Source organism: Pangasianodon hypophthalmus, chromosome 14 (assembly GCF_027358585.1).
Source record: "Pangasianodon hypophthalmus isolate fPanHyp1 chromosome 14, fPanHyp1.pri, whole genome shotgun sequence".
NCBI lineage: Eukaryota > Metazoa > Chordata > Actinopteri > Siluriformes > Pangasiidae > Pangasianodon > Pangasianodon hypophthalmus.
The window spans coordinates 24,488,583-24,503,754 of NC_069723.1; the positions used below are offsets into that span (position 1 = coordinate 24,488,583).

Consider the following 15,172-nt stretch of genomic DNA (forward strand, 5'->3'; position numbering starts at 1 on the left):
ATCACCTATTTTAATGAGTGACAGTTAAAGTTTGGAGTGGAAGAACCCGAGTGTCCTGCATAGAGCCTTGACCTCAACCCCACTGAATACACTGATCACTAATGTTCTTGTAGCTGAATGAACACAAATCCCCACAGCCACGCTCCAAAATCTAGTGGAAAGACTTCGCAGAAGAGTGGAACTTATTATAACAGCAATAGAATGGGACGTTCAACAAACACATATGGGTGTGATGGTCAGGTGTCTACGGTTTAATAAAAAACAAAATGATGCAGAAATGTTTTTGTTTACTTTAACTCTGCCTGTACTTTCTGCCTGAAGAAGTCATGTTAGTTAGATAAGGAGCAAGTTTAACAGACATGGCTGTAAAATAAATATCATTATTTATCCTTAATTTAACCAAGGTGGTTACATTGGAGGAACAAATCCATTTTACAACCCAATCCTAGCCAAGAAGGCAGCACAATTCAACACAACCCTGAAAACAATACCTCACCTGTAGGTTTGATGTTTATGTCCTCATCCATTGTGATCAAATTATAGGAAGCCAGTGCGTTCAAGTTTCTTAGACAAAGCTCTAAAATATGGCACAAATTACAACCGTAATTGTAAGTCAAGCAATCTTTAATCACTGGAGATAAGAATGTGAGAGATTTGTCACACCTTGCAGTTTGGTTTCAATTCCACATTTGTCGAGATCAGGAGAAAAACCTGGAAAGTTGAATTTGAACGATATTTTCACAACATGCTAAGTGTATATTAGGTTTTCTTTTATAACAATTTTCCATATTACCATAGTGTTTGGGATTCTTCAAAGCTCGGATGTAGAGGAACGTGGAACGAATCCAGTCTAAAGCCATGTTCACGTCAGAGATGGTGTAAAGGACAATCTCAGCATTCAGATGCTCTACCAGGTTTGTGTGCAAGCTTAAGACAGTTTATTGAATTAGAAGACAATAATGGGAATACAGATCAATACACAACAAATGAGCTTTAAATGATTTATAAAAATCAGAAAATCTAACTAGTACTGAACACGTGATTGTATATAACAGTCTATCATGCTCCAGTGTGTAGGGCTGGGGGCGTTTCCTATCTGCATATTCATAGAATCTGCATTTCTAGATGGAAAGGGAACCCATGCTCTTCTGGATAGTGAGATATTCGACAGAAAAAGCCAACGATACTCATCACCTAGAGATCACCACCTTACAGTGAAGCATGGTGGTGGTAGCATGATGTTGGTTGCTTCTCTGACTAATCCTCTCTTTACCCGCTCACCTGACTCTTATATCCTCTAGACAGGACGCTGTAGAGTAATAATGGATATAATGTCGCTCTGCAGGAGGTTCAAAGTTTGGAGACATTTTTTTTTAAACCAAAACCAAATTTAAACTCCTGGACTTGTTTTAATCTCTCCATGGTCTTCATGATGCTGTTTGTTTAGGTAAATTCTAGGTTCTTCTGGCAACAGGAGTATTTATCCTGAGATCATTTGACACTCTAAGCACACACAAGTCAACTCCATTCAACTAATCACATGATTTCTGATGGAAACTGCTTGCACCAGAACTAATTTACTTCAACTGATATGAACAGTTTTGCTACTAAGGCTTTAGAACTGCAATTCCCACAAACAGTTTTGAAATCAAGTCTCCCTAATAAGTTGATAACTTCAACAAAATAGACTTCATGTGAAAACTATAATGAATTTTCTTGGTTACACAATTCCACTTTTTGACTCTAGAGTACACAGTTATAGAAGGGAATGATTTATAATCACACTATCGTGTCACTCAGATGAGGATGGGTTCCCTCTTGAGTCTGGTTCCTCTCAAGGTTTCTTCCTCATATCATCTCAGGGAGTTTTTTCCTCACCACCGTCACCTCTGGCTCGCTCATTAGGGATGAATTTATAAATTTAAAATGTATATCCTAAATTTATATATTGTTGTAAAGCTGTTTTGTGACAATGTCCGTTGTGAAAAGTGCAATACAAATAAAACTGAATTGAATTGAGTTCATTTAGGGGTTTTACAGCAACAGCGCTGAACAGTTTTATGTGTTTTGATTTGTAAATAATTTGGTAAACTATATTAAATTTTCCTCCCACTTTACTGTTATGGATTATTCTGTGTAGATCCCTGACCCAGGTGTAGAAGAGTAAAGACAAACTGTACTGAGTGTGTTTAAAGGATGTTCCTGTGTGTCCTGGCATGAGCACACGACTGTCTTTACGATTACAGCAGCAGCGCTTGTGTAAAAATCTACAGAATCCATTTGAGCTTATACACTGAAGAAAAAGTGAAACTTTGGCATAAATGTTTTTTAGATCATCCACAACAGGCGAGACACATCTTCTGTGTCCTTTTTTTTCCTTATCTAATGATCACAGATATAAGTAGAACCACAAAGAGACAGTCCACATGCGGCCGTACCTGCTCTCTATGGTCTCTGAACCACTCACTAACTGCAGGTACTTGTCTCTAGTCTGAGATCGAGTCATGATCACAGCAGTGGCTGATGTGTCAAACTAAAACAAATAAATTTAAAACAACAACAACAACAACAAGGATAAAAGGTTATGAGCACTAGCACTCGATCATTAGTATTGTGTTTCAGAATATTATTACTATCATGATGAAACACATGAGGAGTCACACAGTATATTCTCTGTTTTAAATATATACTTTATAAATTCATGAATTATTTACCAACAACAGCTATAAGCAGCTACAATAAATAAACGCACGTGTGTTAAAGAGCACAATGTATTTCTGTAGACGGTATTTGATGTGATTTCTATTTTCCGCATCCTGAGGTTTAGTGCGGTTTTAGTTTTAGTTAGTGTATGTTACAATAAATCCTTAAAATTATTTTATCACACGTTACAATATTACAACAAACTCCTTAACATGAGGAGCAGTTCTACCAAACTGAATAACCGTATTGGCAATTTTGCAAAGGATTTGGCTGCATTCTAAATACGACGACGTTTATTTAAGTGTTTTTATTGTTGTTTCACTGTATACCATAAACAGAATGAAGTAGAACATATAACAATAACAATATTATGCATCCTGAACGTCACCGTGTAACTCTTCTCACACTAGCAAGCGACAAAGCAAAAGGTGATCGTTTTCTACATACGTGTTATAAAGTTATAAAGTTTATTTTATATAGCGCTTTTCTGCAAAATCAAGGTCACTTTACAATATGAAAATAGATAAACATGACAGCAGACAAAGAACAAAGGGAAATAAACAAGAAATCCATGCCATGAATCAGATCATACAGTCAGAGATCAGAAAAACAAGAAAGCAAAAGATGTGTTTTAAGGTGGGTTTTGAAATCCTGTAATGAAGAAAGCTCACGTATGTTTTTGGGAAGAGAATTCCAGAGTGTGGGGGCAGAGAGACAAAACGCTCGTCCACCAAACGATGCTATCCTGTGGCGTGGAGTTAACAGTAGAGCAGGATCTGAAGAGCGTAATGTGCGAACTGAGGAGTAAGTATGAATGAGATCAGAAATGCATGGGGAAGGTGATGAGGAGAATCTTGTATTGAATACGGAAGCGAACAGGTAGCCAATGAAGCCTGTGTAGGATGGGAGTAATATGAGAGGATTTCTTAGAAAAAGTGAGAACCCTAGCTGCAGAGTTCTGGATATATTGGAGCTTATTTAATGCTGTGTTTGGCAGCAGAGTGGTGTGATTAGGTGGATGAATAGCCAGCGATGAGCACGGGTTATCCAGTCAGAGTTATAATCCACGGTAAAATGACAACACTAAAGTCCAAACTATAATCCAGTAAAGTCAGGTATCCGGAAGAGCAGGAAAGGAGATGAAACGATAGACGCGAAACACGACAGAACAAAACAAACCAACGAAAAGTTCCAGCAAGGAAGCGGCAGCAAAAACGTTCACAGCGTACTCTCACTGGAAGCGGAAACTTGTTTTGTGGCTGATGATTTTAAGCGACAAGCGACATCTGAACATACGAAACTGTAAAGCGACAAATCCAAACCAGTGACTTGAATGATACGTGACACGTGCGGTCCGTCGTTTCTTCAGTTCCCCGCTCACGACTTTAGTTCCTACCTGCAGTTAGTTCTCATTTACTGTTGAAGCATGTTGAAAAACGTATAATTGTAGTTTCACCTACGTCATCCTGTCTCAAACGAACTAAAATAAAGCTTTTAAGGAAGTAGCAGAGATAATTGGTGCCTTTGGTGAGTGTATGTCGCTAGTACAGTCAGCTTGCTTTGCTAATCTAATCTGAAAACGAAGCTAGAATGAAGCCAAGTATGAAATATATAAATCAACCGTCAAATATTTTAAACAAATGCGGTGTGTATAAACTGTATATTGTCTGTAGGTTACTATGATGTGAATGTAGTGTAAGCCATATTGTTATTTCTACTGTCGTTACCTGTGGTCTGCCTGCTCTACCAATCATCTGCAGCATGTCGGCTTCGCTGTACTCCTCACACGCTCCGCCGACGTAGTGCATGGTGGATTTGATCACCACCAGGTGAGCGGGCAGGTTCACACCCATCGCCAAAGTGCTGGTAGTGACTGAGAAAGTACGCAACATACACTATATATGTTTGCACAAAAGGACTGTGTAATTTCCTGCAGTTACAGGAAATTAATCAACTTCAGGGTGGTGTGATGACGCAGAGTAACCGTTACGACTCCGAAGCTGATTATTTTCCTTTAACAGCACATCCGGAAGTGTTTTACTCCTCTTACACCACAGCAATTTGACAATGATTCAATTTTTATTTATTAAAGAATGACACTTTTTATCCATTTATAGTTACATTCCATGTACATTCTTGTGGAACGTCCATGAAACAAGTTAGTTCCTGTTCTCACTTACGCTATAGCAGCTATAAACACTCGTTCCCTCTCTTTTCCAGTCTCTCTGGAAGTTAATAAATCAAAAATAAGACAGCTTGTCATGTTACCGAGAAACTCTTCCGTCCTGAAGATGCCGGAAAACTTAAAGTTACAGCAGCTTTAACCTCTGACACTGGAGACTCCTTCAGTAAATGTTAAATAAACATCACTTTACAGAAAACTTCACCATATCAACCATTACACAGGGTTTTTAATCTGTTTGTAAGGAGTGTCTGCCATACAGCACCTTGTGAATGAGCTGTTACTATAGAAACGATAACATATATAAAACATCCGCATTAATAAGTCCGAGCTGCTGTTTTTTTAAAATTAATTAACACATTCTAACCAATCAGAATTGAGAATTTGACAGTGCTGTGGTATAAAGGAATGTAACCTAATGCATTTTTTATACTATGAACTTTATAGGTGTTTATAAATATAAATATATATTGTTTAGAGCAAGAAAAGGAAACAATGTGTTGAAGTGAAAGCTGCACTCACAGAGGACGGGCAAGTCGCCGACCGTGAACGCATCCTCGACCAGTTTTCTGTCCGACACACTGACACCAGCATGGTGATACCCCACACCACACATTATTAGATCTTAATGCGGGCAGACGGGAAAGAAAATTTAGCATCAGTGCACAGAACACACACACACACACACACATACACACACACACAGATCTCTATCTCAAGGAATAATAAATTACAAACACATACCTCTGAGTTTGGTATCGAGAATAGAGTTGGCATATTTCATCAGCCTGTGAGCGAATAAAGTGATTAATATTGATTATGAATCTCTCTCTCTCTCTCTCTCTATATACATATATATATATATATATATATATATATATATATATATATATATATATATATATATATATATATAAAATGATATATAAGGAAGACAGTGTGAGAAAGTAAACGCACCTCTGTCTGTGATCAATACTCATAATGAATCTGGCGTCCTTGGCGAGCACAGCAGCAGACTGTTGAACTCCTTTCCTCGTGGAACAAAACTTTGAGGCACATATATATAAAAAATAATAACATTACACATCACGGCGCTGCTGAATTCTGGATTCTGATTGGTCAGAAGAAAGTGTTGATTAATTTTCTATAACAGCATTAGTTCAGCTTCAAATCACAGGTTTATATTAATGCGCTGGTTCTGATACGTTATGGTTTCCTGTGTAATCGTCGATATGGTGATGTTTTCTGTAAAGAGATGCTTATTTAATGAAGGATTTATGGAAGGAGTCTCCAGTGTCAGCGCTACGTAATGTGTGGAAACAATAACGTGATGACTGAAGAACTGATTCGGTTTCTCTCACCACCAGCGTAGGTTTCTGGTCGGAGTAGGTCTGAATGATGCTGGCCATCTTGTAGTTGAGAGAGAGGTCAAATTTGAATTCGTTCTGGTTGTTTCCACACGGAAACCCCAACACCACTTTCCTCAGCTTCACCGGTCGGTGGCTCTCGTCCGTCTTCAAACAAGCGGCTGGACCCGAGTCATCCGACAGCCACTCGGATATCTGCACAATCAGTCCATCATTGCAGCAACGCTTCTTAATAAACTGTCATTCACATTCAATCTACTCTACAGCGTACAACACACGTACACTGCAGTCGGCTGCATTTATCCCAGTTTTAAAAAATAAGAATATACTGTGGAAATATTTTTTACTTTATCATTTACTGGAGTTATATACATTATCTTTTATTGATCTATCTATTTCCAATCTCTCTGCCTATCTATCTATCTATCTATCTATCTATCTATCTATCTGTCTGTCTGTCTGTCTGTCTGTCTGTCATTCTATTCATCCATTCATCACTCCATCCATCCTTACATCTATCCAACATCCATCTTTTAAATCCATGTACCTATATATTGGTCTGTTTGGCTACCCGTCCTTCAATCTGCTTCTTATCCATGGTTGTCTATCTATCTATCTATCTATCTATCTGTGTTTTTTCTATTCATCCATCCATCACTCTATTTGTCTATCCATCTTTACATATATCTATCATCCATCCGTGTGTTTGGCTACCATTCCTACCTGTCTATCTCTCTTTTTTCAGTCTGTCCATCCATCTTTGTATATCTGTCTATATGTTTGTCTATTCATCCATCCATCTATCCTCTATCTTTGTCTGTCTATCTATCAATCTATTCATGCATTTATCTACCCTCCTTCTTTGTCTGTATATCTATCTATCTATCTATCTATCTATCTATCCATCTTTGTCTGTCTGTCTGTCTATCTATCTATCCAGCCATCTATGCTCTTTCGTTGTCAATCCTTCCATCTATCCTCTATCTTTGTCTGTCTATCTATCAATCTATTCATCCATCCATCTAGCCTCCATCTTTGTCTGTCTATCTATCTATCTATCTATCTATCTATCCTCCTTCTTTGTCTGTCCATCCATCTATTCATCCATCCATCTATCCTCCATCTTTGTCTATCTATCCATCTATTCATCCATCCATCTAGCCTCCATCTTTGTCTATCCATCCATCCATCCATCCATCTATTCATCCATCCACCTATCCTCTGTCTTTGTCTATCTATATATCTATCTATCTATGTATCTATCCAGCCATCTATACTCCTTCGTTGTCTATCCTTCCATCTATTCATCCAGCCATCTATCCTCCATCTTTATCTATCTATCTATCTATCTATCTATCTATCTATCTATCTATCTATCCATCTATCCATCCATCCTGTCTTTGTCTATCTTTGTCTGTCCATCTATCTATCTATCAGTCTGTTTGTCTATTTATTGTTCATCTTTATCTATTTGTCTGTCTCTGTCCATCCACTCATCCATTGTTGATGCTGCGTACATCCTGTAGGTTTGGGATGGTGGCTGAAACTGCTACAAATCTCATGCAGGTCTTTGAGTGTGGATCTTCAGCGGTGCGGTACGACTGCATGGTCTTCATTCTGCTGACCACGACCTCCAGAGTCGCTCCTCGGGTCACGTCTTTCACCACGTGTATCTACAACACAGTGCCAAAACGCAGAGGGATTAAATCTCTGAATCACTGCCACTGTTGCTCAAAGGACTGGTAAAAACGTAAATCCTGCAGACCTCATCAATCAGGAAGAGCCGGACCGAGTGCAGTAAAACGTTATCTCTCCACTTCCTCGTCATACTGTCCCACTTTTCCTTCACAGAGGAACCATGGAGCGTTAATGACGCACACTCTGTCAGGTTTTTGATTTATTCTGAAATAAATCTCGTTAGTTTTATATTACTGGTGTTGTCATGATGAGATGGGCATCCTGGATTTCGAAATAGTCGTCGATCTCGGTGTCTCCTGTCAGCTCTTTGCAATTCAGTCCCAGTGGCCCGAATTTCTGCTTCCAGTTTTCATATCGCTGACTGCAAAGAGCCTTAATGGGTGCCACTGAGGGTTAAAAAAGAAAGAAGACTGTAATGCTGCTGCAAATCACAAGTTTATATTAATGCACTTGCTCTAATATGTTATCGTTTCTATAGTAACAGCTCATTCACAGGGACGTGTACGGCGGACGACGGACGCTCCAAATAAATGGATTAAAAAACGTGAGATCGTTGATACAATGAAGTTTTAACGTCTGTAAGGAGACGTTAAATGTTACATTATTATTATCAAATGTTACAAATGTTATATTTAACATTTATGGAAGGAGTCTCCAGTGTCAGCGGTTTGTAACAGTCAGAGGTAAAGTTTTCCGACATCTTCAGCTTCAGGTTTTTCGGTAACATTAGAAACTTGCAGGGTTTTTTTTGTCTTATTAACGTCAAGAGAGTGAAAAAGAGATGCTTGTGAAAGAAAGACAGATATGTTTATAGCTGCTATAACGTAAGTGAGAACAGGAACTAACTTGCATTGTAACATTAAATGCAACAATAAACAGATAAAAAGTTTCAAGTGTCGTTTTTTTAATTAATAAAAAACGTAATCATTGGTAAATTGCTGAGTTATAAGAGGAATAAAACACTTCAGGACATGCAGTTAAAGGAAAATAATCAACTTTGGGTTGGTAACAGTAACTCCACTTCACTGCAAGACTCTGTCGTTGATTATTTTCCAATAACAGCGCGCTCTGTTGTGTTTTATTCCTTAATTATTGAAGGTTTTAGCTTGTTGAAAACCATCCCTTCCTCAAACCTATTTCACGTTAATTTAATAAAATAAAAACAGAGTAAACAAACATCCAGACTTGTACATGTGTAAAGCCTGTGAGGTGATTGCTTTAATTTAAAGAAAAGATTTAAAAAAAAAAAAAATAAATGCATTCCTTTTTAAACACGTTGTGACCCACTGTAGACGGCTTTGACATCACGCCAAGGTTCAGTCGTCTCCATTAACACTCGAATGATAGCCAACTCAAACAGCACCGTTTTCCCCGAGCCGGTGGGAGCGCAGGCAACAAAGTTCCTGCTGCTGTAAAGAACCTGAAACACAGCAGTAATCAGCTCTAAATAAAAATACATTTAAAAAGCAGTGTATTATCAGTAAACGTAATGAAAGTGATGAAGGAACGAACGACACTCACATCATCCAGTGCTTTAGACTGCACGTAGTTGAAGTACGGGAAGTCGCTGAAGATGCTCCTGAATTTAACAGCTGTGCAGGTATCACTAAGGGAATCTTCACACACTAGGAGACGTTTATAAAGTAGGCAGTTTGGTAAAGGATACGAATTTCAGACACGGGACGGAGGATTTCTGATCCGGATTCGCCTTAAACGACGTGGAAAAAACGATTTATTTAATTCTCAACATTATGACACTCGTTTATTAACTTGTAAGTAACTTATACACTGATTCCATGTTCATCTTTTATTAAAGACTAGAATGGTCTGTTTTTACCACACCACGCTTAACCTGTCTGTCTATCTATCTATCTATCTATCTATCTTTGTCTGTCTTTCTGTCTTTTTGTCTACCTATCTATCTATCTATCCATCCATCCAACCTCCTTCTTTGTCTATCTGTGTGTCTATCTATCCATCCATCCTCCTTCTGTGTATATCTATCTATCTATCTATCTATCTATCTATCTATCTATCTACTCATTCATCCTCCTTCTTTGTCTATCTGTCTATCCATCTATTCATCTATCCATATATCCTCTACCTTTGTCTGTCTTTCTATCTATCTCACTATCCATCCATCTTACTTCTTTGCCTATCTATCTATCTATCTATCTATCTATCCTACTTCTGTGTATATCTATCTATCTATCTATCTATATAGCTAGCAAAGCTAGCTAGCTATCCATCCATCCTCCTTCTTTGTCTATCTGTCTATCCATCTATTCATCTATCCATATATCATCTACCTGTGTCTGTCTTTCTATATATCTATCTATCTATCTATCTAGCTATCCATCCATCCTACTTCTTTGCCTATCTATCTATCTATCTATCTATCTATTCATCCATCCTACTTCTGTGTATATCTATTTATCTATCTATCTATATAGCTAGCTAGCTAGCTATCCATTCATCCTCCTTCTTTGTCTATCTGTCTATCCATCTATCCTCTACCTTTTTCTGTCTTTCTATCTCTCTATCCATTCATCCTACTTCTTTGCCTATCTATCTATCTATCTATCTATCTATCTATCTATCTATCTATCCTCCATCTTTGTCTGTCTATCTATCCATCCATCCTACTTGTGTATATCTATCTATCTATCTATCCATTCATCCTCCTTCTTTGTCTATCTGTCTATCCATCTATTCATCTATCCATATATTCTGTACCTTTGTCTGTCTTTCTATCTCTCTATCCATCCATACTACTTCTTTGCCTATCTATCTATCTATCTATCTATCTATCTATCTATCTATCTATCTATCTATCTATTCACCCATCCACCTTCGTCTGTCTATAAATCTATTAATGTATCCATAAATCTATCTATCCTCCTTCTTCGTCTATCTATACATCTATTCATCTATCCATCCATCCTACTTCTTTGTCTATCTATCTATCTATCTATCTATCTAACACATACACTGATTTGATGTTTGCCTTTTATTAAAGACTAGAATGGTCTCTTTTATGTGTGATGGAAGGACAGAAAACCAAACCATGATTAATTAGCTAAACGTACTCACTGTACATTTTTACATTAACTACCTCTGTTTTTAAGCCAATTAGTCAGTTAAGGTTCCGGGCAACACAGTGTAGAGTTCACTGTTATAGTGAGCCAGATAATTAAATTATGACTTGTCCACCAGTGATTGGCTATTTCCTCACTGGTGACACTGACATGGTGTGTGTGTGTGTGTGTGTGTATCAGACTCAGGAGCGCTGTTGGGTTTTTAAACACTTTATTAGACACCCTGTGCATGTTGATTCTATATCACCTTGTATCTGAAGAGGCTTGGGAATGAGAGGGCGAACAACAGAGCAGGTTTTTTGCGGATTGCTGTATCCCTCCGTCTGGCTGAGCTCTCCGAAAGGGCTACAGGAAGCAGCCACGGCGTGAGGCGGGAGCGGATAGTCCGTCACCATAGCGACCGAACTGACGCTGCGATGGTTCGTCGCTGGAATGGAAACGCTGTCGAACTTCCTCATGGGAGGTTTAAATAACCTACAGGGTTGTAAAGAGGAATACGGAAGGAATAAAACACTCCAGGATGTGCGATTATAGGAAATGAATCAACTTCAGAGCAATAACAGTAGCTTACCTTGGTATTACCTAAGTATTAAAATACCATAGTATTTAAATCTGCATTTATAGTATAGCTTGAGAACCGTGATACACTTCGATCAGCACAGAAAGATAGACAGCACATATCAAAGTGGTAATTGAGCTAGCTAGGCGTCACCATGGTTACCATAGCAACAAGTCGCAAACTCTAGTCAGTAACGTGTAACGATCTGGGTGACATTTACGTAAGCTGTAATGCTTGTGTATTTTAGTATACGATTAACAAAATAAATTAAAAATCATGATCTGTTTGAGCAGAAGTGAACAGAAATGTCGCGTTAAATCGTTTACCGGGTTTTGAGTTGAGCGCCGGTGGGATGAAAATGTCTAGTTTCTCCTGAATTCTGCGAAGCAGCAGGGCAGCTCTGATGGCTACTCACACTGGGATGGAACCCAGACACAGATATTTCAGATTTCCACACTTCAATCACCTGCTGATCTTCTGCTTCACCTGTCTGACTTTGGACACACCGTCCTACGCTGACGCCTGGTCTTCGGAAAGGCGGGAAAAACTTCTTTGGCTTCTGAGAGTAAGCTTAATAGGGAGCGAGTGAGGTTAATCATTAGAGAAAAAAAATTTAGCATACAGTTAATGCACAATGTTAGCCTGGTAGCTATTAACCTTGCGCTACCTAAAGCCGAACTTCTTAAGATTTGAACTATGATGATGTATAAATGACTTTTTTTTGAGACATGAGACACTGATGTAACTACACTGACCAGCAGAAGCCAAGCTTTCTGCCTCTTTCTGGAGCTCCTGAGTCGCTGGGATTGCTGAAATTTCAGGGGCGGCATCCAGTTTCCACACCCTCTGCTCCTGACATAGTGGCTTCCTGTACGATTACGAACAACCAGAAGATCAAATACAAAAAAAAATCCCACCTACATAAAGATTTAGAGCTGAATTGAGATCTACAGAGCTCTAGAACCAGAAACGTATCATGGATGCATCAGCTGTCAGCATGAACCCTGAAATTCACCATAAAATGACGTGATCTGTTACCGTACGTAGACTTATTTTCTTTAGGAAGTCAGAGCGATGGCGTGTCGAAGTGCTTGACTGATTTACACAACAGCCAATAGCATTCAAGATACGCCACACACACACACACACACCCTCCCCCCTGCCCAATCTAAATAAAACCTGATAGTAGCTTAGCGAGCTAGCTAAGAAGAGTTTATAACGAGTGTTTTTTTTCATCTGTGGAGGATTTCTCACCACCGCCTTCACCCACGCCTTTCCACATTAACCAGAACGATATGGACGATAAATGGCAACATGCTGCGTGTTTTTGGAGTTATTTGAGGTGAAGTCGAGCATCAGCGTTGCTGAAGGTGATGGAGAGTCGAAGGGTCATCAACAAAAGACATCTAACGAGTCTGAATGGGAGATAAAATCATATTACTGACTCTTACGGCTCACAGAACCACCAACTCACACACACTCCAAACAATTATTCTCTCTCAAGTGATGTTTGGAAAAAAGGAATAGCGTGCGCCGCCAAAAAACACACCGACAAACCATGTTACATGCTAACAAGCTTAGCGAGACACACCCCCAGGGGCGGGGCATATCGTTTTTCTAGACAGTGTTTAATTGGACGAACACAAGACAAGTACAGGATGAGTCATCAAAAATGGTTTTTCTGGAAGTAAAACACTATAACACCAACTGAAACACCAAGTTTGATTTCAGGGACACTTTAAATATAACCATCAGCTCACACTTTATGAACCACTGGTCTGTCAAAGAACAGGTTATCCAGGGAAAAGGAGAACTCTGAGGATGAGTCTACCATCTTCTGGGTTCAGAGTAATCTGAAAGCAAAGCACAGGTGTGCATCTAGATTATTTCAACTAGCCTTCAATTCCTAAAATCTCCCACACCTCTAGAAATAGAGGTGACATTCAAATATGAACCATTTTATACAATAAAGAGGCACCATTTTCAAATTTAACAGGCCTTTAAAGATTTGAGTGACTCAATAAAACCTGTAAACTTGATAATAGCTAGCTAACAACTCAGATTTAGCTAGCAACCGTCAAAAAGTTATTAAAATATTTTTATATCATTTTTATACATATTTTACATAAATTGGTGACTGCACTACAGTTGAGACACGATATATTTCTTGTAGGACGTAATTCTGATGCTGAATGTATCATTTATTAATACCTTACTAAAGTTTTTGTGAGAGTTTCATGAAAATAGCTAGCTAAGCTAACCTACCTAGCTTGTCTTTTTTTAATGGTCTCGCGACGCGATCTCGCGCCACGCTAATTTTGCTATCTAGCAAGGATGTGTAACGTTAGCTCAACGATTTTAAATCTTAATTCGGTTCAAAACAGTTTTATTTCATTTTAATAAAGCTTTTAAGTGTCAAATGGCATAATGAACAGTCACAAATACATAAATAAGGGTACTGAAGGCTTAAAATCAAGCCAAGGGCGAGGTTGAGGGGAGAAAAACCTGTGGCTGTGTCCCAAACCGCTTCCTAGTGCACTAGATATGACGTGTACACCGTTAGAGTTTGTACACTGCGTAGTGTACGTTTAGGAGAAGTAGGGATCAATTTGGGACGCGGCCCGTCAGAGATTGACAACAGGCACAAATCCTATTTTGAAAGCAATGTCCGAAAAAATGATGTTTAAAACACTAAAAGTTGAATTAAACAAGGAAAGATCAGCGTTGTAAAACGTGTGAAGACTGCTGTTGGGATAAAACAATATGGAAAAAGAAAAAAAAAAGCACAAACCCTTTGAGCATCTTCCCTTGATTAAGGTTAATTAGCATTTATATTGATGAATTAACTTATTATACTATATTATATATTATATTAACCTGCACTTTTTGTCATCTACATTAGATTTGGTAATAAAACAGATCATAAACCTCATCTTTAAGGAGTTTGGAAATTTATGGAGATAAATAAATAAAGCTTGACAGAACTTTGAGAGAGAAAGATGTAATAAACGTTCAGTTTTGTACCTCAGCCAATTGTATAAATATATATAAATATATATTTGCGTGTAATATTACAAGGAAATCGCTATAAAATATTCTGAGAGCATTTATACCTCGCTTCAGTTTTTATCTTATTAAAGTCAGCTTCATGGTTTGCTAGCTAGGGGCACCGGCGAGTTGCCTTTTCACCCTAAAAAATACAACCTTTTCTGGTTTAATTGTGAATTTACCCAATCCCTAACGCTAATTTAACTTTACAATATATATTTAATGCGTTAGTACAATGTTATTTGATTAAAAAAAACGACAAAATGACAGCTTCTTTGTCGTGTCTTGTACTAGCCACACTGGTCTCTCTCTCGACTCGGGTGTTTAGTGCCAGCTATTTGGACTGTTCCACTTGTCTTTAGGTGATACCATGTCTAACATTGTCCGTAACACTACGATTCCGTTGGACATTCAGTAAAAATATATACATGTCATAACATGTTTAAGCCGCGTTTAGGTTATAAATTTTACTTTGCGAATTCTAAAAGTGAAAATGGCGTACTTTTTTCTTTTACAT

At 38.2% G+C, this 15,172-nt stretch overlaps 1 protein-coding gene across 1 annotated transcript in view; it reads right to left on the minus strand.

The window, feature by feature from the left end:
• hfm1 (helicase for meiosis 1) overlaps positions 1-15,138 on the minus strand; it is a 34,857-nt gene extending 19,719 nt beyond the window's left edge. The window contains exons 1-19 of the mRNA XM_053239575.1: positions 13,368-15,138; positions 12,363-12,475; positions 11,934-12,177; positions 11,296-11,522; positions 9,617-9,658; positions 9,472-9,542; positions 9,238-9,370; positions 8,185-8,336; positions 8,018-8,095; positions 7,770-7,925; positions 6,247-6,447; positions 5,843-5,931; positions 5,630-5,673; positions 5,408-5,509; positions 4,431-4,576; positions 2,439-2,533; positions 794-927; positions 664-711; positions 497-577 (exon numbers count right to left, since the gene is read on the minus strand). Of these exons, the coding sequence (XP_053095550.1) occupies positions 497-577; positions 664-711; positions 794-927; positions 2,439-2,533; positions 4,431-4,576; positions 5,408-5,509; positions 5,630-5,673; positions 5,843-5,931; positions 6,247-6,447; positions 7,770-7,925; positions 8,018-8,095; positions 8,185-8,336; positions 9,238-9,370; positions 9,472-9,542; positions 9,617-9,658; positions 11,296-11,522; positions 11,934-12,177; positions 12,363-12,475; positions 13,368-13,441 (2,230 nt within the window). The 5' untranslated portion in view covers positions 13,442-15,138. The remainder of the gene's footprint in view (positions 1-496; positions 578-663; positions 712-793; positions 928-2,438; positions 2,534-4,430; positions 4,577-5,407; positions 5,510-5,629; positions 5,674-5,842; positions 5,932-6,246; positions 6,448-7,769; positions 7,926-8,017; positions 8,096-8,184; positions 8,337-9,237; positions 9,371-9,471; positions 9,543-9,616; positions 9,659-11,295; positions 11,523-11,933; positions 12,178-12,362; positions 12,476-13,367) is intronic.
• Positions 15,139-15,172: the final 34 nt, after the last annotated feature.